Source organism: Palaemon carinicauda, chromosome 1 (assembly GCF_036898095.1).
Source record: "Palaemon carinicauda isolate YSFRI2023 chromosome 1, ASM3689809v2, whole genome shotgun sequence".
Lineage (NCBI taxonomy): Eukaryota > Metazoa > Arthropoda > Malacostraca > Decapoda > Palaemonidae > Palaemon > Palaemon carinicauda.
The window spans coordinates 157633720-157657464 of NC_090725.1; the positions used below are offsets into that span (position 1 = coordinate 157633720).

Below are 23745 nucleotides of genomic sequence, written 5' to 3' on the forward strand. Positions count from 1 at the left end.
AATCGCTAGGCCACAGGGAGGAAAGGGTCGAAACCCTACCAAGTATGGACTAGGGGGAAGGGTAGAGCCCTTCCACCTTCGCCGACCAGCAGGGCCCCAAAAGGAGAGTTTATTCATCTAGAGGGGGAGCTGGGGGTGAACGAATGGTACTCTGAGGTTCTGTCCCAAACTCAAAGCTCATGTGCTATGGCTAGGAGTGGGGAAAGAAAATCCTAGCATAACCCTACCCGAATGCGATTCGAGGTAAGGAGGACTAGGATGTAGCCTAGGCTACCTCAGAGGGAGGAAGATAGGAAGTATACCACAGCCCTACGTTAGGTTAGGGGCAAGGGAGTCGACTACCAAGATCACCGAAACCCTAGTATACTTCCTCGAAGGCGAAAACATATGTGCAATCACTGAATCTCATATGTATAAATGCCTAAAATTTTCAACCAGGAACACTTATTATATCATGCATGAGAGTAAACAAATACCACCTAGGCTATCGAGTCTAGGGGGTAGGCTAGAACACTAGCATACGAATCGGCTACCTATGCTCACCGAAAATGGATACTATCGGCATAATATAACTAATTCCTAGCAATGAAGACTAAATAACTAATGCTGATAATTAGTTATAAGACCGGGGAAGGTTGTCCTGGCTAACTAAATAAAGCATGCGAGGTGAACAACAGCGTCCGACATGACGCCTCCGGTCAAGGCACACCTCTGCCACAAAACACGATATTTTAAGGGAAAAAAGCATTACTTTACGGCTAGAGCTTATTTATACAATACAAGAATATGGTACTCAACTTTCCAGAAGAAGGCGAGGCTGAAGATTCGACATACTGGATCACTTAGCAAAAAACTGGGAAAAGCACCTTGTCATAAACGCTATGTGTAAAGGAATAACAATGGCGCGCTACGGCGGCGTTATCCAAGATGGCGGCCAACATGGCAACCGGATGTTGACATCGCCGAATACCAAAACAGTAACGGAGGAGGAGAACTTTGTAACGGCTCCTCCCATAACTTGCCACTATTCCCCCTCGAAGCGTAAACGCTATGTGGGGTGCAGATAGCTATGTGACGTGTCAAGCATATGTCCCCGGTTTTTATACGATATCCTAAAGGGAAACCTTATGGGTACTCGCGCCAAAAGTTAGATTTCTGTGAAACCTTTAGTTTAATTCTCTGGGAATATCTACTGTAGTCATATATACCCTTTGGAAGCTACAGAAGGAACCTTCCATCAGGATGACATGGCTTGAGCCCAAAAATCTATTTTTGGGTGAGATAGCCATGTCGTCCTGATGGAAGGTTCCTATTGGTAGCTTTCTAAGGGATATTTGACTACAGTGATATTCCCAGAGAATTAACCTTTAGGTCTCCAGAATTCTAACTCCTGGCGCGAATATCCTTAAAATTTCTCTTAAGGATATCGCATAATATCAGGGGACATATATCTTAATACGACACATAGCAATCTTCACCCCGAATAGCGTTTACGCTTCGAGGGGTAAAAGTGGCAAAATAGAAGGGGAGCCGTTATCAAGGTTACCCTTCCTCCCGTACTACTATTGAGGATCTAGATGGCGCGTATTCCTTGTAGCATTGAGCATGGTGCTACAGATATAGTAATTTTGGGAGGGATCCTGCCAAGGCATTTTCTTTAGAAAGGGGGGGCGGGTATATCAGGACGACATAGCTATTTCACCCAAAAAAGTGATTTTGACGCAAGAAAAATCTATTTCTGTGCGAGAGACCTGCGCCACCCAGTGAAATGCTCCTTTTACATCATTTCTAAGGTAATAACTGCTATGAATTTACCAGAGAAAAAATTGTATAGGAATGCTAGGTTGAACCCAGCTCGCTCACCTAATAAGGTGTCGGTATGAATAACTGGGGCGTGATAAATCACAACTAGAGGTCTCGCACCATTTAGATAACTCCTGTCAACCTCCCTGAACAGCGAGGAGCCGCTCAACAACCCAACTCCAATCGCTACTACGAACGAGCCCACCCACGTTAGTGACGTCACTCCTATAGCACCCCAGATTGGGGCCCAGAAGGGAGGGACGAGTGGGTTCACTGGGCGGCACAGGTCTCTCGCCCAGAAATAGATTTTTCCTACGTCAAAATCCCTTTTCTGGGCTCTGGCCTGTGCTGCCCAGTGAAATACTACCAGAGAATAGGGACCCAATATGAATAACTACCTGGGGAGAAAATAACACAAAAATAGTAATACATGGTGGAATTTAATAACAAACAGGAGGTATAGGAATCCCATAGGCAAGAGATCAACATGGTTATGAGTGGACAATATCCACTGAAAAAAAAAATAAAGTAACCCGAAGGTAAGTAATCCACAAGGTAAAATAGCAATAAATTCATGGTAAACAATCCCATAGGGATGGTAATAAATCAAGCATAACTGTGAATATAGCAAAATACATAATATCAAAATTAAAATAAAATTAACTCGAGGGATTAAGCATAGATGAAACCAAAACAATTGGTAGAACATATATCAATGAATAATAAAAATAATACACCATAGGGGTGTATGGCAAAGGATAACCAAACCAGGTAGGGACAATAAGAAAGCCAGGCAGGAGGGAAAGAGGACAGAGCAAGACGTTGTGATCAGGACTCGGAGCCTTCAGGAGGAACTACATTCCCAGATGCTACTGTTGCAAATTTAAGAGCTTCTAAAGGTTTTAGGTAGTGGCGTTTAAAAACTTTAGGGGACTTCCAACCCGTATATTTTGTGAGCTCATCAAATTTCATATGATGAAAGAATTGAAGTAGCAACAGCTCGAATATCATGGACGTGTGAGAATGACTCAGGATTAGCTTGTTTAATAAAATAAAGAATTTGTTGTCTAATTCCTTTAAGGGTAATAGTTCCTCCATTCTCTCTAATAAATAAGGGCCCTGTGGAAGTAGTAGAAGTTCTACTTAAGTAGGATTTCAGGGTGGTAACTGGACACAGGGATGGATCCCGAGGAAGTGGAACAATCTTCCAGGGAGACCACCTGTGTTGGGGGTCCTCATTTTTAGCCAGGAATACTTTGTTAGGGGAGAGAAAGACCTCACCTGAAGGGAGAAACTCGGTATGACCTGGGTCTCTAGACAGGGCCGACAATTCTGAGATTCTAGAGCCAGAGACGAGGCTCAAAAGAAAAAGTGTCTTTCTTAACAATGCCATATAGTTACAAGATTCATTCAAAGTGTCAGAGGCTAGCTTTAGGACATCGTTCAAGAACCAAGAAACTGCGCTAGGGCGAGTTGATGGTTTCAGTCTGGCACAAGCTCTTGGAATGGAAGAGAAGTATGAATCCGTCAGGTCAATGTCAAAACCGACATGGAAGATCTTTTTCAAGGCTGATTTGATCGTGGTAATCGTGTTGGCTGCTAGGCCCGATTCAAAGAGAGTTCTAAAGACTGTCACAGTCAGGTTCATCGTCATTTTCTCAACTTGTGAGTCTTTCAAAAACTTTGCCAGTTTTTTGACGGCTGAGTCATATTGACGGAGAGTGGATTCTCTTTTGTCTGATTCCAGGAATAGGGTATTCAGAGGGTCGATGTTTGCACCCTTTTGAGGTGTGAACTTCATGAAGTCCATAAAGTTAGGGCATTCAGAATCCTTGAGGAAGCTAACACATTGCAAATTTGTACTACTTGTGTTAGAACAGGATTGGGTATCCGCCGGGGGTGGAGGCCTAGCTCTAGTAATAAGGGGAACCAGTTGCCTTTGGGCCAGTTGGGGGCTATCAGAGCCACTCGGCCCTTGAAAGATCTGAGCTTGTGCAGTACTTTCAGCAGGAGATTTATCGGAGGAAACAGATAAACCGTCTTCCAAGTGTTCCAGTCTATTGACATAGCATCCATGGCATAAGCCTGACGGTCCAGGTTGGGGGCTACATAACATTCTAGCTTGCGATTGGATTCCATCGCAAACAGATCCATCTGGAGACCCGGGACCTGAGATAAGATCCATTGGAAGGATCGATTGTCCAGTGACCACTCCGACTCCAACCGGGTCGTCCGGGAAAGTGCGTCCGCCACTACATTCCGGACCCCCGCCAGGTGGACTGCTGATAGATGCCACTTGTATGACGTTGCCATGGAGAAAATCGCCAGCATAATGTGGTTTATGTGGGCTGACCTGGAGCCTCCTCTGTTGATGCAGTGGACTATAACTGCGCTGTCGAGGACCAGTCTGATATGGAGATTCTTGGCTGGGCTGAGACGTTTTAGGGTAAGCAAGACTGCCATGGCCTCTAGGACATTTATGTGCATTTGTTGAAATTTCGGAGACCATAACCCTTGGACTTTCTTGTGTTGAGAGTAACCTCCCCACCCTATGAGGGAGGCGTCTGTGTGAACGACGAGTCCGGGGGCAGGATATTGCAAGGGAACTGACTTGGAAAGATTCTTGACCTTCATCCAAGGCTGCAGACTTTTCCTCAGGATTGGGGAAAGGCGAGCTCGCCTGTCTCGACGTTTCTTGGTTGCTCTGGAGCGCCACACTCTGTTTATGTCCTTTAGTTTGGACTTTAGGACGATGTCTGTGACGGAGGCGAACTGTAAGGAACCTAGTATTCTTCCCTGGTTCCTTCTGGATGTCAACTTGTCCCTGAGAAACTGTTATGTTCCTCGCTATTTCCCTTCCTTTTGGCTTTGGGCAGGCACAATGTATGGGAATTGAGGTCCCATTGTAGCCCCAGCCACTGAAACTTGGTCTCCGGGACTAGACGGGATATCTCGAGGTTGACCTGAAATCTTAAACGTCGAAGGAAGGAGAGGGCCTTGTTCGTCGCCGTGTGGCAGTTCCAGACGTTGTTCGACCAGATCAGCCAATCGTCGAGATAAGCCACTACTTGAATCCCTTGGGTTCGAAGTTTCTGAATCACCGTCTCTGCTAGTTTGGTGAAGATTCTGGGCGCTATGTTGAGCCCGAATGGCTTCACCTTGAAAGCATAGGCTTGTTTGCCCAGCTTGAAGCCTAAGAAGGGGCGAAAATGCCTTGCTATTGGAACGTGATAGTAGGCATCTGTAAGATCGATGGAGGTGGTGACGGCCCCACGGGAAGTAGGGTCCGCACCTGCGAGACGGTAAGCATGTGGAATTTTTCGCAACGAATGAAGGAGTTTAGACGAGACAGGTCCAAGATTACTCTTCGTTTGTCTGAGCCTTTCTTTGGCACGCTGAATAAGCGACCTTGAAATTTTAAGCGATGCATGCTTTGGAGTGCGTTCTTTTGCAACAGATCCTTTGTAAATGAACGTAGCTCTTCTGTCGGGAGTTGGTAGAAACTGTTTGGTGGAGGGGGTCCCTGTAACCAGCTTCACCCCAGACCTTTGGAGATTATGCTGGAAGCCCAGTTGCTGAACTTCCAATGGTCCCGAAATTTGTATAGTCTCCCTCCTACCGGCAACTTCTCAATGGCTTGATGATGATTTGCCACCTCTGCCTCCGTCGAAAGCCTTGCCTCGGTGGGAACCCCTTCCGCTACCTCGGTTACGAAAGGCACCTCTGGAGCCTCTGTGGCGCTGATAGCCTTGGAAAGAACCCTGAGATTCGTAAGTAGGGGTTAAGCGGGGGAGGCAGCAAACGAAGTCGATGCGACTTGTGTCTGAGGGACCAACACATACTGCTGCTGGGGTTGGCCCTTAGAGGTAGAAGGCTTGGAGCCCTGTGAAACAGGGACAGACTGAACCGGGACAGGTTGCAATACCTGAAGAGGCTGTCTGAACTGTGAGGAGTGGAAGGGCCTCAACCTCTTCCTGCCACGAACTGGAGCACCAGGAGATTCATATTTCCTTTTGGAAACTAGACCCCACCTAACCTTGAGGCTTTGGTTAAATCGAGCTGCCTCGCTGAGAACAGTGTTAACCATATCCTCCGGGAAGAGGTCCGGACCCCAGACCGGGGCTTTGATGAGTCTACTGTATTGGGTTCATGGCGAATAGTAGCCTCCGACAATACATGTCGTCGGCAACGGAATCTGGCGTTATGGAAGTCATATGCGTCGATCAACAAGGTCTGCAGAAGTGACTTCGTGAGGACCTTAAAGATAGGTTCCTCGTCGTAAGTGGCAACGGTCATCTCCGATAGAGCAGTAGAGTTAATGGATCTACTGAGCCTACACCGGGTCTCAAACTCTATTTTGATTAGGGACTCCGGTAGCTTGGGGAGGCGTTCACTGAATTGCGTCGAAGCACAGTCCGGGCTCAGTTTGCCTACCGAAAAGGGAGACGGGGCGTTCCGCCAGCTCTCATGGTCACCAGGGAAGAGAAGGGAAGTCAATTCCGTCTCCCGAAGCTGAGGTAAGGGCTTCTCTTCCTTGGAAGCCTGATAGGCTATTTCCATGATCTTGTTGTGTATGCTCGTCTATCACAAACATAGTATACAAGTTCTTATGGGGTGTGAGCATTGTGTTCACACAATCCCACTTGTTGAAGGCGCGGACCAAAACAGACTGGGCCTGTTCCTTGGGGAAGATCACAGTCTCCTTAGGGACTTTATCTAGGCAGATCAGAGCCTCATCAGTCAAGCGAGCGAAGCCGGGAAAGGAAATTGCAGACCCGGCGGGTAGAACTCGAAGTCATCAATCGGTCGAGTTCCGAAATCTTCAATGGACAACATGCTATCCGAGAGGGGGGCATGTAGAGCTAACCTCCAGGGGTTACTCTTTGTAAAGGGTGGAAGCTTAGAGGCATCAGGGATGGCATATTGCTGCTGTTGTGGCAGCCCCGAATGCATGAGTCCCTGGACTAGGTTCTCGACATTAGCAACCCTTTCTTGCTGTTGTTGAAGAGTCACGATGGCTTGCTGAGTATGTGACAATAACATCGTCTCGAAGCGAGAAAACAGCTTCTCTGAGAAATCCGCCGGGTTAAATTGTTCCGCCGGAGGGGGAACGGATGCCGAACCGGAGACCGGTCCTTGAGAAATCGATGGCACGGCGATGGAGTCTTTGGGGACTCTAGTGGAGGAGGATTTGGACGACCTCGATGATTTGGAAGACTTGTGGGTCTTATGCAAAGGCTTGCGGTGAGCCTTAACCTTGGGGATCACAGACCGGGGCTTGAGATCAGCACCGGAAGTCCCCGGAAAACCTTGAAAGGAAGATTGGTTCGAAGTAGAAGAGAAAGTCGGGCTGAGGAGAGGAATCTCAGCCCGGGACCCACTTGACTCACCTATCTCCCTACCTGTGTCAGGTTCCTCAAGAACCATGGGTTCGACGTCTAGATTAAGGGTTGCGACGTCTTCCGTTATCGTCCCGCTCGTCTCTTCTTGGTCCGGGGCCAAAAGCAGAGACTCAATATTTTCTATGATGGGGTACACCAACTCCTTGGGGACTGCAGCAGATGTTTTTGCATGTGGATAAAGGAGGGAACACCATTGTCCCGATAAGATACAAGGTTGCTTAGCCTTTACATTCCGGGCGAATCCGCCAAACCAGACCTTGAGGGTTGCTAGAGCCGAAGTCTTAGCAGGCTTGGAGCTCTGAAAGAGAACAGGCTATTAGTGAAGGTAAGGAATTTCATGCCGAAGAGAAAAAGAGGAGGGGACCAGTAGCCTCCGAACACGAGGCCCTAGAGGACATGCGAGGAGCAAAATAAAATGATGCAATTAAAATTAATTAATTGTAATTAATTGTAACTCCACTTACCAAGTCTGTAAAGAACGGCTAAGAAGAATACACTTACCGATTCAGAGGTTAAGGTGGAGGCTAGCTTGTAGCATACTACACAATTGTCCGGATGCCAAACAGTGAGGTCATCCACCAGGATAGTACAATGGGCATGAGAGCGACACACGTCGTGGCCGCAGTGTTGGCTAAGGACCGCCGAGCATGCCGTCATGGAACATCGTACTGCCTGTAAAATAAAAGATACATGAGTATCCCGTGAGTAAGCTGGAGGAGCCCGGAGGCTCCGGGAGCTTAGAATACACCGCTGTAGCAGAAATAATAAATTTAAGCTTGTAAAATAATATAGATAAGAATAAGTCAAACCATAGTCGTGATCATACCCGGGGGGGGGGGGGGGGGGGAGTTGAGATCAGGGGATATACAGTATATAGATATGTATGAATATATAATGAGATTAATCTTTGTGGATAAAGGTCACGCTGGCTCCAGGGAGACAACTGAGAGAGCACAGGGCTCATGAAAGCCTACCGGAGAAGGCGGACAGAGGAGTCGAGGGTTAAACCCGTCGATGGCACAAGGAATTAATCGAACTCGACATGGGAATAAATGAAGGCTACGTCCGGAGATCCCGTAAGGAATAATAATGTATGTGGAGTCCATGGAGTGCGGAAGGATCTGTAATGGGTCCGTGAGGTGCGGGACCGGGGGGAGTAGCAGGAATAAAATGTGTATAAATATGAATATACACAACATAAAATCCCAGACCGAGCCGGATCCCACCCGCCTACCGATGGCCAATCAAGACGGCGGGGAGAAACAGCAACATAAGGGTAGGGGAAATATGCATAATAATGTATAACAAGCCTCACACACGATCATGGTCCGCCCGGGACGGAGCAAGGTGATATCCAGTGTCAACATCCCTGAGGGGATATGAAACAAAAGCTGATTCCGAGCCTCAATATGAAAGCGAGTGAAGACATACCTGAGGTGGGGGTGTCGGGGCGGGGGAGGGGGGGGAGTGAGGAGGCTAATGAGTGGGGCAGAACAGGACTTACCAACCTGAACTGAGACCCATGACTAAGATCATGCGGAAAGACTAGGATAATGAACTAATAATAATAATATTACTGATATGGTAATACATGAAAAAAGGGAGGCATGCTGGATGATGCCAATAATAAACGTAAAATAACCCAAAGGGACGAACGGAAAGGCAGGGGAAGACCAAGCTTAACAGCGCGGGAGAGACCGAGCTAGGCAGGGCTGCCAACATAACAAGGTGTCGGTGAGGTGCCGACAACAAACATAAAATAATAACTGCCTCGCGAAAGTCCCGACGAACTAGAATACAGTGATACCTCGGTACTCGACCATAATCCGTTCGGGATCAGTGTTCGACCTCCGATTTGTTCGAGTACCGAAACCTTTTTTCCCATAAGAAATAATGGTATTTATTTTTATACGTTCCTACGCACTCCAAAATGCCCAAAATATTAATAAAACGTGTACCTAAACAACAATAATTATTTAAATGTGTACGAAATTGGTCGGAAAACTATATAAAAAATTTTAAACCATTTACTGTACATACCTTTGAGCAGCGGTTCGATGGCATACAGGAATGGATGTGGAGAGGATGGAAGGGGGAGGTTACTGCTTGGAAGGAGAGTCCCCTTCCATGATGTGGCTGGGTAGTTCTCCTTCAGGGTTTTTTTTTTCTCTGCAGTAAAAGGTCCGGCAAATCTCCTTCAGGGGTTTTTTCTCTTCTGTTTCTCTTCTCTTGCTTCACTTATACTTTCCCCGGCCAACTGCTTTTCTTTAATAAATATAAGGAGCAACTTTTCCATTTCCTCAATTAATTGTGGCCTTTGCTTACTAATTGCTGTCACTCCCTGTGCAACATTAGCTTTCTTTATCACTTCCATTATTTTTCAAAAAGGTTGACTTCACCAGGCCATACTGTAAGGCTAGATCAGACACTGGTACACCATTCTCGTATTTCGCAATGATTTCCTTCTTCAACTCGATCGTTGTTCTCACTGTTTTCCTCTTATCCTTCCCCTTATCACTAACTTTCTTGGGGCCCATTATTATCGGCAAAAAAAGACAATAAAACGCACTAAATCACAATAAATTCTCAACACGTGTTGTCGGACTGACGCTCTCTCTTGAAATGATGCTACTCGACCAAGCGAGAGTAGCCGAGATGGCCGCTCATCTCACTCGGCCACGCGTTCGGCTGTTCGAGTTCCGATTTTTTGTTCGAACACCGCAGCAAAAATTACTCGAATTTTTTGGTCGAATTCTGATTTGTTCGAATTTAGAGTCGTTCGACTACCGAGGTATCACTGTACTAGTAAAATAACGTATACGCTAATATGATCGCTACTACGAACGTGAAAACGTAAAACGAAGTAAAACTAGTAACACCCGAAGGCGACCAGGCATGCCAACCTAAGTGAACAAGATATCGTAATATCATAAAATAACTGTTAATATAATAGCAGATAATACCATAGCATAAAATAACACAGGGTGTGAACCGTGGATACCCAGAAAGTTCAGGACGAGAAACAATCAGTATAAAGGACTGATTGCTAAGCGTCAAGAACGAGAGAGAGAGAGAGGAGGTAGCCAGCCAGCATGGCGGACCCGATGCGGGGTCGCGTAATATAAAAACTGAGATAATCAAATAACCAAGGGCAAGACTACCTCCAAAAACTCAAAACTCATAGATCTGGTACTTAACTTAGGTGGAGTAACAGTAGAATTCGACATCCTGGGATAAATCCTGGGTAAACCAAAGGAAATTACACACCAAGAAAAGAATAACAGCGTCAAAGCAGGTGCTATTAAAAGTAGTGACGTCACTAGCGTTGGTGGGCTCGTTCGTAGTAGCGATTGGAGTTGGGTTGTTGAGCGGCTCCTCGCTGTTCGGGGATGTTGAAAGGAGTTATCTAAATGGTGCGAGACCTCTGGTTGTGATTTATCATGCCCCAGTTATTTATACCGATACCTTATTAGGTGAGCGAGCTGGGTTCAACCTAGCATTCCTATACAATTTTTTCTCTGGTAAATTCATAGCAGTTATTACCTTAGAAATGATGTAAAAGGAGCATTTCACTGGGCAGCACAGGTCAGAGCCCAGCAATAGATTATTCGCTCCGTTTTTTGGGCTCAAGCCATGTTGTCCTGATGGAAGTTTACCAGAGAATTACTAGAAAGTGCCATATCTGTGGATTTTTAGGTGCCTCAACCTTGGGACAAATTTTCCTATGGTTACCCAGACCATTGAGACATATTATGTTACTGCTATACGTCATTACCACTAATCATAGACAATGTTAGTGTTTCCTGCCCCCTGCAGGGAAGAGTCATACTAGATGTAGGAAAGGAGTCTCAAGGTTTGCATATAATGTATGAAGGAACATAGCATCAACTATATTTACAAGAGTCTCACGATTTGTATATTATGTTGGAATATAGCTTCAGATAGTTATACAAGAGTCTCGCTGTTCGTATTGGAACATAGCCTCACTAGATATTGTTTGTATCTCATGTAGGAACAAAAGTATCAGCTATATATATTGTCCAGACATAAAATATATGCAGTTTTACTTAGGATAGAAAAACTCTGTGTGATACTTTTATTTTTATCAATTGTAGGGCAAAATAAGACGCAAATGCACATTGATATTCATTTATTGACAATAAATGACAACATGAAGTAACACATAATATATATGTTAATATATATAATGAGAAACATACCAGTCAACATCATACAGAAAAAAAAATTTTCCACCTGAAAGGGAAAATTTTTTTATTAGTGCCACACATGAATTTGAAAATTTAATAAATTTTCTAATATAGTTTTCTGTAATGTTGAATATTATCAACACTGTGTAAAGTATACATGGCACGAGTGTTATATGTATACTGTATTTCTCCACCTGAAATAGTTTGAACAGTCCTTAGTTTCACCATGGTGACACTCACTTCACAAGTGTTGCACTGAGAGGTGTCAACACCTTCACCCCCCGCAAAATTGAGAGTCCCAATCAATTCACTGTTTATCGCAGCACAAGACGACAGGTTTTAATATACTACCTGCCGCCACCACGTTATGCTTTAATTCATGCACTTGCTTTGCATAATGCTTGTAGAACACTCTGGATATCTTCCATCCAGTATATGAGTGAAGATGCTCAAAGTCCATTTACAGTACTGAAAAAAAATTCAGTGATGAAGCAATTTTCCTTGGATCATAATCTGCGGGTGTACTGTCAGGATCCGCTCTGCGAATAAAGTAGGTGAGCTTCGCCCTCAGTTGTTTTAGGGATAAGTTTGATCCTGAAGTTTCTCCTTTAAAGAGCTGTCCTCCCCTGAAGTTTGAAGTTCTTCAAAGATAGACCTTTAGACATTCCACTGGACACAGCGAGACATCTTCCTTCAGAGGGCAGATTCTTCAGGGACCCCATCTCTTAGTGGGTAGCTTGTTCTTAGTGAGAAATTTTGGATCAGTTTTCCCGCTTCTGTGAACTGAATATGGCCCTCATCTCTGGATAGGGCCGCTATTTCACTAATTCTAGCCCCCGAGGCTATAGCGAACAGGAAAATGATTTTTGAGTCAAGTCCTTCAGAGGGCAATTTTCATTGGTAACTGTTGAAGCATTGTGTAGGACCTTGTCCAAGGACCATGAAATAGGCTTCGGAGGGGCTGGAGGCCTGAGTCTAGCACATGCCTTAGGGATCTTGTTAAAGATTTCGTTCGACAGGTCTACTTGGGAGGCATATAGCAAAGGTCTAGTCAGAGCCGATTTACATGTAGTTATTGTGTTGGCTGCCAGACCTTGTCTATGAAGGTGGATAAAGAAGGACAGACAGAAGTCCATTGAGATTTCTTTTGGTCCTTTTGCTTAGACAAAAGCAACCCACTTTTTCCATGACGATTCATATTGTCTCTTAGTTGACGTAGACATGTATTCTTTTAAGAAGTCTATACTGCCTTTTTTGGGCTCAAGCCATGTCGTCCTGATGGAAGGTTCCTTCAGTAGCTTCCTAAGGGTATATATGACTACAGTAGATATTCCCAGAGAATTAAACTAAAGGTTTCACAGAATTCTAACTTCTAGCGCGAGTACCCATAAGGTTTCCCTTTAGGATATCGTATAATAACGGGGGACGTATGCTTGACACGCCACATAGCTATCTCCACCCCACATAGCGTTTACGCTTCGAGGGGGAATAGTGGCAAGTTATGGGAGGAGCCGTTGAAAAGTTCTCCTCCTCCGTTAATGTTATGGTACTCGGCGACGTCAACATCCGGTCGCCATGTTGGCTGCCATCTTGGTTGACATCTTGGTTGACAGTTCAGAAGTCGACTGTCTGCGCTTCATCACAGAGAACCTAAAACCTTCATCTCATGATTTTCTCGCCTTAGCGGTTAAGAAAAGATTTAGGATCTTAAAAGGCAGCATAGACTTCTTAGAAGAATACAAGTCTAAGTCAACTAGAAGACAATATGAATCGTCTTGGAAAAAGTGGGTTGCTTTCGTTAAAGCAAAAGCACCGGAAGATATTTCAATAGACTTCTGTCTGTCCTTCTTTATCCACCTTCATGAACAAGGTCTGGCAGCCAACACGATAACTACGTGCAAGTCAGCCCTGACTAGACCTCTTCTATATGCCTTTCAAGTGGACCTGACGAACGAAATCTTTAACAAGATCCCGAAGGCATGCGCTAGACTTAGGCCTGCAGCTCCTCCGAAGCCCATTTCATGGTCCTTGGACAAGGTCCTACTTTATGCTTCATCAGTGAATAATGGAGATTGTTCTCTCAAGGATCTAACCCAGAAGGTTATTTTCCTGTTCGCTATAGCCTTATGGGCTACAGTTAGTGAAATAGTAGCCCTATCAAGAAATGAGGGCCACATTCAGTTGACAGGAGTTGGAGAACTGAATCTCTTTCCTGATCCAACTTTTCTCGCCAAGAACGAGCTACCCACTAAGAGATGGGGTCCCTGGATTAATCTGCCCCCTGAAGGAAGATGTCTCTCTGTGTCCAGTAGAGTGTCTAAAGGTCTATCTTCGTAGAACTTCAGACTTCAGGGGAGGGCAGCTCTTCAAAGGAGAAACTTCAGGATCAAACTTATCCCTAAAACAGCTGAGGGCGAAGCTCACCTACTTCATTCACAGAGCGGATCCTGACGGTACACCCGCAGGTCATGATCCAAGAAAAATTGCTTCATCACTGAACTTTTTTTAGTATATGGACTTTGAGCATCTTCACTCATGTACTGGATGGAAGTCATCCAGAGTGTTCTACAAACACAACGCAAAGCAAGTCCACGAACTGAAGCATTACGTGGTGGCGGCAGGTAGTGTATTAGAACCTGTCGTCTAGTGCTGCGATGAACAGTTAATTGATTCGGACTATCAATTAGGGTGAAAAGGTGTTGACACTTCCAGTGCAATGCCTTTTAAGTGGGTGTCACCATGGTGACACTAAGGTGTGGAATTATACTGATAATAGTTGTGCCGTGTGTATATAGTACACAGTGTGGATAGTATACAACATTTACAGAAAATTATATAAGAAAATTTTATCAAAATTTTCAAATTTGGAGTGGCACTTATCATTTCTTCTCTTTCAGGAGAAAAAATATTTTCTGTACTGTATACGTTGTACGTATAATTCCCTGAACACGTTACACTCGTTATTCCATTTGGTCATTTATTCTAAATGAATATCTATTCGAGTGTAATTGCGTCTTATTTCGCCCTGCAATTAGCATAATAAATATGCCAGAGTTCTTTTACTTATTTAACTACGTAAACCTCATATTATTGTATGCTTGCAAACAATGGATATAGTTGATAGTTCCGACAACATATACAAACCGTGAGACTTTTGTATATCTAGTTGATACTTCTGTTTGTTCATACAATATATGCAAACCTTGAGACCCCTTTTCTACTATCTAGTATGACTCTTCCCTGTAGGGGGCAGGAAGCACTAACATTGTCCATGATTAGTGGTAATGACGGATAATGGTAACTTCATTTTTCTCAATGGTCCGGAAGACCAGAGAAAAATTGTCCCAAGGTTAAGGCACCTATGAAAATCCACAGATACAGGACTTTCTAGTAATTCTCTGGTAAACTTCCATCAGGACGACATGGCTTGACCCCAAAAAACGGATTTTGAGCAAAGCGAAAAATCTATTTTTGGCTGAGATAGCCATGTCGTCCTGATGGACCCGACCTCCTTTTCCATAGAAAAGGCTTAGGCAAGATCCCTCCCGAAACTACTATATCTGTAGCACCATGCTCAATGCTACAAGGAATGAGCGGTATCTTGGATACTCGTAGTAGTACGGGAGGAAGGGTAACCTTGATAACGGCTCCCCTTCTATTATTCGCCACTCTTCCCCCCCGAATCGAAAACGCTATTCGGGGTGAAGATTGCTATGTGTCGTATCAAGATATATGTCCCCTGATATTATGCGATATATATATTCTCCTTAAGAGATATTTTAAGGATATTCGCGCCAGGAGTTAGAATTCTGTAGACCTAGAGATTAATTCTCTGGGAATATCACTGTAGCCAAATATCCCTTAGAAAGCTACCTATAGGAACCTTCCATCAAGACGACATGGCCGTCTCACCCAAAAATAGATTTTTCGCTGCGCTCAAAATCCATTAATTGATAAAGTGATAGGGAAGTTTTAAGGCTCTCGCTGGGTCTCCTTGCCCAGAATAAAATCAAGGGGTGGTGTGCAGTGCTAATTTCTTTTTTTTTTTCTTTTACCCAGATCTCTTGGGCAATCCGCCATATTTTTATGTCGTGCAGAGTTAGAATGTGGTTGGTATTCTGTTACTAGGTAATCTTTTTGCTACGTCTGGCTGCAGTCGGCAAAACTACTACAGTACACCGAGAGAGACTTTAATTCCACTGTTTCCCGATCAAGATATAGAAATGAATGCTCTTACAACTGGAGCAAACTAGACTCTCCCCATTCCTTCTCTGCCTCCTCTTCCCATTATTACTCAAGTGAAAAGAAGAACATTGGAGGAATGATAAAGAGCTCTGTTAAGATAGTAAGTCCTCACCAGGATATCATCACTATTGATTAGTCCCCTGAAAACCCAGTATTGAGCTCGGAAGCCTTTCATTTTATTAAGATCATGATCCTAATCCGTCACTTAAGAGATTTGGATGAGCCTCTCTTAGCACAGACTGCTAATAGACGATACTGCATTGACAATATCTTCCTGCTGTCTCAGAACCCTTTCCAACCAAACGAAGGACACTCTTGAGTTTTTCAACTCCATAGTCTCCGCTGCAGAAAATTTGTTAAAAGCGAGTAGGTCATCGAAACTTTTGCCTTCACCTCTGTCATGGCAGAGGCCTTTTTACATAAACTCAGAGCTCTCTTCCCATTGATCTAGTTGTGGCCAACTTGGTACTTTCAGTTTCGACAACAAAGGCTTCTGAACTTACTAGCCACAATTTCAGGTCCTGAACTGGCAAATATAGAAGTAGCTACCATGGCAGCCTTTCAGACCTGTTCATGGATAGACCACTAGTCTGGTGCACTCACTCATTTTTCTGTCTCGAGGAACCTCAAGGATAAGACCGTATAGGACCAGTTCAAGGAACTCTCAAGATCTGGTGCTAAGGCCATAGAGGACCTCCTCCACCAGAATGTTTTCCTGTGGGGAAACTGTGTTGTGTAGAGGTGTGAGGTTGTCTTAGCGAGATGCTCTAGACAGCTGGCCCCTAGAGTTGCTACAGTTCTTAGGAACTCTGACCTTATCAACTGTCCTCTCTTTCCGTCTTCAGACGTGACTAAAGCGATCGAAAATTTAGAGAGACTGGAGCAGAGCCTAGTAGTCAACAGAGCAGTGGCATCGAGGTTGCCCACTCCCCAGAAACAGATGAAGAATTTGTCTTTTAGGCAACCCCCTTAGCAGATACGCCTTCTCCTTCCCACTGACGGACAACAGCCTGGGAGGTAGAATCCTAGGCATAACTTTCGTTGGAGAGGCTAAAGAGGATGTCATGGCAGAGGTTCTCGCTAGGGAGGGCTTTACCCCCAGCTTACCACCAGTGGGGGTAATCCTACAAAACACCTGGCAGGGGTGGCAGGACTTGAGGGCCGACCCTTGGATGGTAGAAGTTCTCCGTTTAGGGTATCAGATTCCCTTTATAGACTGTCCACTTCCTCTGACCAGGAATCTGATCCTACCATATTATATAAAAGGATCATTGAAAGGCCTACTCTTAGCAGAGGAAGTATCCAAGTTGCTAAGCAAAGAGGTAGTAGAGGAAGTCTTCGACAACTCTCAAGGCTTTCTTATTAATCTATTCCTGGTAGAGAATCTGACAGAGGTTGGAGACCCATCCTAGAACTCTCCCTCTTGAAACTCTACATTTTACGAACAAGGTTCAAGATGGAGACTCAATCCTCCATTCTCCAGGCCATCAGGAAGAATGACCATATTCTGACCAAAGACCCGAAAGATGCTTGCTTTCAGGTACCTATTCATCCTATCTCATCTGGAGCTCATGCCAAGGGAATCAGGCTCGTGACATACTGGCTTCTCTTGGCACAATGCCAAGCTCTCCTACTGAAGCACAAAGACCTGTTACTTGACCTGTGCAAGGAGTTAGGGATCCAGCTGAACCTCCAGAAGTCCAGCTTTGTCCCCAACCAATCCAGCAGGTATCTGGCCATGGACATAGACTCGGTGTATGCTAAGGCCTTCCCTGTTGCAGACAGAGTAGCAAGGTTGAGGACTTTGGCAGCAACTTTCTTGAAAGGGGACCTCCTGCCTGCATGGATGTGACGGAAGTTGTTAGGTCATCTCTCTCATGCAACATTGCACGTTTTGACTTGTGCTTTTTAACTTTAAGCTGTATTTGATGATTTTTAACTAAATTTCTTGTTTGACTTCTTATTTTGCAATCGTCTGTGGTTAAGAAATTTGGCATCAAATTTAGCATTTTTGCATTGTAAGAAATTTGCAAATACCAAACACGCTGATAACAAGAGTTAACTGTATTCCTCAATTTAGTCAGTGCAGGAGTAAAAACGTTAGAGTATCATAAAAAATTTGTTGAATAGGATTTTACGAAGTTGTGTTGCTTTTATCATTCCAGGCATACCATCATCTGTTGTTGGGAGTGAATGCGAGACGACTACTCCGTTGATGTTCCTTCGGAATGCGGTGTCGTTATGCATTAGGACTTTTCAGACCCTAGCGGTGGATTGTGTTGCCAACTCCTATTTAGACCCTCACAGCTACCTGGACTTCTCATTCATTGCAGACCCCAGTCGTCTGTTCCAGGTACAGTATGTCCGATTTTTAGTTATTTTTAAGTGTGCTACATTAATATTGGTTCCAATCGCAGTATATAAAGTAGATACTTAACTAAACTACAGGTACTGGTTCAACGGGGTGGAGGGTGTCTATAGGTTGATTAAAAGGGAAAAAGGTATCGTGAATACTATATACTAGTAACGTTTGTTTGTTCCATTGCTTATAAGGTAATGCTTTCAATTCTCTTCTTCAAAACACTATTTTTTTTTAATTTTTACGTTGATAGTAGCATTTGAATGGGAATTACATTTACAGGGTAGCTCTGCATCTTTCCGGTACTGTGAGGTTACTGAAAATTTATCGTTTTTTTTACCAAAGGATATAGCATTTACTTACTGTATTCATGGCATTCCATTCAATTTTAGAGCTGAAAGGAGTTGTCGACTTTAGTTGTGTCTTGTGTTTGGCTTTATGTATGTGCTGTGAATTCTTTACCAATTGGAACAGGTGCTTACAACTTGAAAGCTATGTTTAAATAATGAGTTATTATGGGTCATGCAGCAAAAAGGGGATCTTTATTTCATTGCATGTTTACGTTTCTTCTTGCTAACACCTCTACTGCCTGCATGGTCTTTCTTAGCAGTTATTTTCCTTGTATTTATATCCCCTCATATACTTATCATCTTATTCTAAATTTCTAAAAGAACGCGAGCCATTATCATCACCTTCAAAAACTCAAAATCCTCCTAGTTTTTCCAGTTGATTTTCAGAATCTAATTTTTATTTTAATGAAACATACCTAGTAGTAAGTATGCTTTAATAATGGAAGCCACCAGCTTCCCGACCCCTAATTAAGAAACAGAAAATTTTCCCATCTTATCTTTCCCCCTCCTGTGACACCAAGTCGTTTCACTAGATGCCTCCACGCTAGGAACACCAACCATTTGCATCGTTGTCATCAGTATTTCATATAATATTTGTTATGCACTGCATGTTGATCAGCCTCTACAGCTCAACTTAATTTTTTATTTAGAAATACTAATAATTTGGTAGCAGAATTTAGACTTGAGGTAAAAATTGAATTTTAGTACTAAAATTAACCCCCCTAAAAGACTGCTTCATGGACTACACCCCTCTTGACTTAATTATTTTTGAAAAATTACTTCCATCCTGCGCGAGTTTCACTCACACTCCTGTCTAGGTGGAAAAGAGTGTATTTATTTTTTTTATGATTTTCTTTTATTAGAAAACTTCACAAATATAGTCTTCCAAGAGGGGAAGACAGCCTAAATTCGATTCATTATTGTAAAAAAAACCCTGCAAACTTCGATAAAATCAGCACCATAGTACCAGAGCCTAGCTGATGATGGCCGTGGTAGTCATGATGGTATACTGTAGATATCATACTTATAAAGATCTGTTGGTTTACTAAGTTAAAGTAAGTATCTTATCATACTCATAAAAGACAAGTGAAATTTAGACCCATAAGGGACTACCCTTATACGGTCTACCTCTCAGTGCAATGTTTTAAATCATATAAAAGGGGTTTGTATACATAGATAGCTTTCATGGGCATTGCAGGATTCTAAAAAAAAAAAATATCTTTAAGCCCTTCTTCGTGAATTACATGGAGGAGTTAATGTGTTTTTGGAAGAGGTAAATAGCACATTCAATCAACCAGAGTTCACCAGTTTCAAAGTTTGAAGGATGATAGGGCAAAGAGGATTGCTTCGCTTATGGGCTTTAACATGTCCCTTTACATATTCGTTAATGATAAGAATAAAACACAAGTACAGCTGTTAAAGTATTTATGATGAATTCACTGCAATTCTAGTTTATATCTTGCATGAGGCTCCTGGTAATTTGTCAGAGAGGATGCTTTCATTTCACCTAATAATTTCTCATTATTATTATTATTATTATTATTACAATTGTTGTTGTTTTTTGTTAGTAACTAACCTACAACCCTAGTTGGAAAAGCAGGATGCTATAAGCTCAAGGACTCCAACAGGGAAAAATGGCCCAGTGAGGAAAGGAAATAAAGAAAAAAACTATGAGAAGTTATGAGCAATTGGGATAAAATATTTCAAGAAAAGTATCAAAGATAAAATAGATCTTTTATAAATAAACTGTAAAAAGACTTATGTCAGTCTGTTCAACATAAAACATTTGCTGCAATTTTGAACTTTTGAAGTTCTACTGATTCAACTACCTGATTAGGAAGATCATTACACAACTTGTTCACTGCTGGAATAAAACCTCTAGAATACTGTGTAATACTGATCCTCATGATGGAGAAGGCCTGACTATTAGAATTAACTGCATACCTACTATTACGCACAGGATGGTACTGTCAGGGAAGATCAAAATGTAGAGGATGATCAAAATTATGAAAAATTCTTATGCAACGTACATAACAAACTAATTGAATAATTGTGCCATAGATTAATATCTAGACCAGGAATAAGAAATTTAATAGCCCGTTAGTTCCTGTCCAACAAATTAAGAAGAAATTGATCACCTAAAATCTTAAAAGACTTTATCAATAAGCCAACTTTTTATGCAATTGAAGAAGACATGGACCTAATGTATTTCTTAAACATAAACTTGCGGTTGAGAATCGCACCTAGAATTTTAAAAATCATAAAGAGTTAAAGAAACATTATCAGTGAGGAGATCTGGATGTTGAGGAGCCACTGTCCTTGATCTACTTACAATCATACTTTGAGTTTTGTTAGGATTCAACTTCATACCCCATAATTTGCACCATGTGCTAATTTTAGCTAGATCTCTATTAAGGGATTCAGAAACCTCAGATCTACATTTCGAAGATGGAATTGATGCAAGGAGAGTAGCATCATCAGCATTATATCATTAATCATTATACTTTCACGCAAGATTATACGTCTTTGAGAGGGACAATAAGATACCTACTAAAGCAGTATAGGACCCAATACAATAGTGAGAAATTTTGACAATAGACAGACTCAAATTTTTATTCCAGAAACATTTCTATACATTGCAGGGAAAATTAGGCCCCATACCAACCCATATAAGGGGGTCAGCTGGCTGATGCCGTTTTTTAAGGACAGGACTTTTAACATTCATACCATTTAATAAGGTGACTTAGGACATCTCTAATCTGCGCAAGATTTTTGCCTCTGACCTTCGGTTTTGCAACACCAGGGTGATTTATCCTGAAAATGATTGTTTTTCAAATTCTATCTACTCCCTCGATAATTGATGTTAAGACATGGTATTACTACCCTATATAGACCTGATGTACACCTCCAATCAAATGAGTTTTTTTTCTAAAAGTCTTTTTTCTTTTTTTTCTTTTTCTGGGCTCCTCCTGTGCCGCCCAGTGAAATGCTCCTTTTAGCACCATTTCTAAGGTATATAACTGCTATATATTACCAGAGAAAAAATTGCATAGGAATGCCAGGTTGAACCCAGCTCGCTCACCTATATAAGGTGTCGGTATAATACTGGGGCGTGATAATTCACAACCAGAAGTCTCGCACCATTTAGATATCACCTCTTCAAAACCCCCGCCACAGCGAGGTGCCGATCAACACTAACTACCACTAACCTAACCCACGCCAGTGACGTCACTCCTTTATAGCACAGCATTCCATGAACATTTGTGTGTTTTTCTTTTCGGTGTTTTCGTTCATATCTCGTTTCTTTGTACAGGTGGCGGATTCCCTGGTCTCCCCATCTAGGTTGGGTGCCAGATCTGTGGGTTTTGAGCTTTTGGGGGTGGCATTGCCGTTGGTTTTGGTTTTTCCTCTTGTCGGACCGCTTGCGGCTCCCTTGCTGGCTTGCTGCCGCCTTCGCTCGTTCTTGGCGTGTTGCAATTGGTCTTCCGTGCTGATTGTTTTTCGTTTTGAACCTTGTTTTGGAGGTTTTTCTCACCGGTTGCACCTCATCATTGTGCTTTGGATGTTGTTTTGATGATATACTGCGTGTCGTGGTTTTGAACTCGGTTGGCGAGCCTGCCTTCGGGCGCGGTCTAGTTGGTTTCGCTGCCGCATTGGGTGTTTATATTATTATATTATTGATGTTGTATGTTGGTCTTGTTGATAATTATTGCGATTACCATCTAGTCTGGTTGTCGCTTGGTTTGGGTGGGACTCTCGCGGGGCAGTTGTTGTTTTATTCGTTTCCTGCCGTTCGGCATCTACCCAAGGTGGAGGTTGTGTTGGTGTCCCTGTCCAGCGCGGCTCCTCCCCGCTCTGGAGGGCTGCCAGCTGTTGTCCCCCTGCCGTTCCCTTGCGCCCCTCTCTTGCTTATTTTATTTTGGGTTGCGCATGCCTTATGGACCAGTTCGGTGTGTTACATCATTTTGCATTGTTGTACATTGTTTTGCACTATTTTGTTGCTCGTTCTGTTTATGATCGTTCCGTTTTGCTTACGTGGTTCCATCGGTCATGTTGGTACTCCTGTCCTCCCTCATGTCCATGTGATCGCCTCCTGCCCCCTCATTGGTTAGTTCTCGTTGCCTCCTTCCCCCCCATTATCCCCAATTCAGGGATTCCTCTCCTCTCTCAACGTTGTGTGAGCGGTTTGGCATTACGGATCGAGTCCTCTCGTACCTCAGCCTTTCCATCACCTCCTCCCCCCCCCTCACACCATCCCTTCCTGTGATACCTTATGACTCACTAGTTGGTACCGAGAACATCCACCGGGGTTTCAGTCTAGTACATTCACTCTCATGCCTTGTCGTAGCCTTTTTTTCCCCCGCCGCTCTGATTGGCCATCAGTCGGCGGGGGGGAACTCGGTTGTGTATTGGTTATGTTTCGTTATGTACTGTATTATTTTAGTTTCTACTATAACGTACAAATTTTGTTCGTGGGATATCACGGAAGAGCGGATATTTGTTGTTATATTATTTATTGTCGGTGTTCGTTTGGGTTCTTGTGGCTGGCGGGGAGTCATTGAACCCCTTCCTCCCTCCCCTTTTGACTCCCCCTACCCCGGTAGGCATGTCTCTCCTAGTTGTCTCCCCGGAGCCAACAGGTAGCATGTTATTATAACATGTTATTATAATATTTTTATCCTATACTTCCTCAGTAACGACGAGATAGTATATCTCCTACTATGACAATATTATTTCATTGAATGATCATATCTAATTACGGAATTGTTTAACAGGGAGCATGTTATTATAAGGTAGCATGTTATTATAAACCCTTTTTTATTCTATACCTCCCCGGTAGTGGCAGGATAGTATATTCCTCGCTATGACAATATTATTTCATTGATAATCTTAACTTATTACGGAATTGTTTCAACAATGTCAGTTAATTTTTGATAAGTTTTCCCCCGGTTACTATACCGGCCCGAAATTTTGTTCATAGCTTTTTTTCCCGATTTCATATCGGTCTATTTTAAGAGTCCGGAGCACCCGGATCTTTTCAGGTTACTAACCTATTATGGGATACTTATGTATCTGTATTTCTATTCTATACTTCCCCAGTAGCGACGGGATAGTGTATTTCTCGCTATGACAATATTATTTCATTGATAATCTTAACTTATTACGGAATTGTTTTAACAATGTCAGTTAATTTATGATAAGTTTTTCCCCGGTTACTATACCGGTCCTAGAGTTTGTTCATAGCCTTTTGTCCCGGTTTCATATCGGTCTATTTTAAGAATTCGGAACACCCGGATCATTTTAGGTTACTAACCTATTATGGGATACTCATGTATCTTTATTTTATTCTATACTTCCAAAATAGCGACGGGATAGTA

General features: G+C 43.1%; 1 protein-coding gene across 4 annotated transcripts in view; it reads left to right on the top strand.

The window, feature by feature from the left end:
* LOC137652585 (tectonic-1-like) overlaps window positions 1-23745 on the top strand; it is a 383029-nt gene that overhangs the window by 245996 nt on the left and 113288 nt on the right. For all 4 annotated transcript variants that reach the window (XM_068386069.1, XM_068386072.1, XM_068386073.1 and 1 more), the window contains one exon: window positions 17824-18011. In XM_068386069.1, the coding sequence (XP_068242170.1) occupies window positions 17824-18011 (188 nt within the window). The remainder of the gene's footprint in view (window positions 1-17823; window positions 18012-23745) is intronic.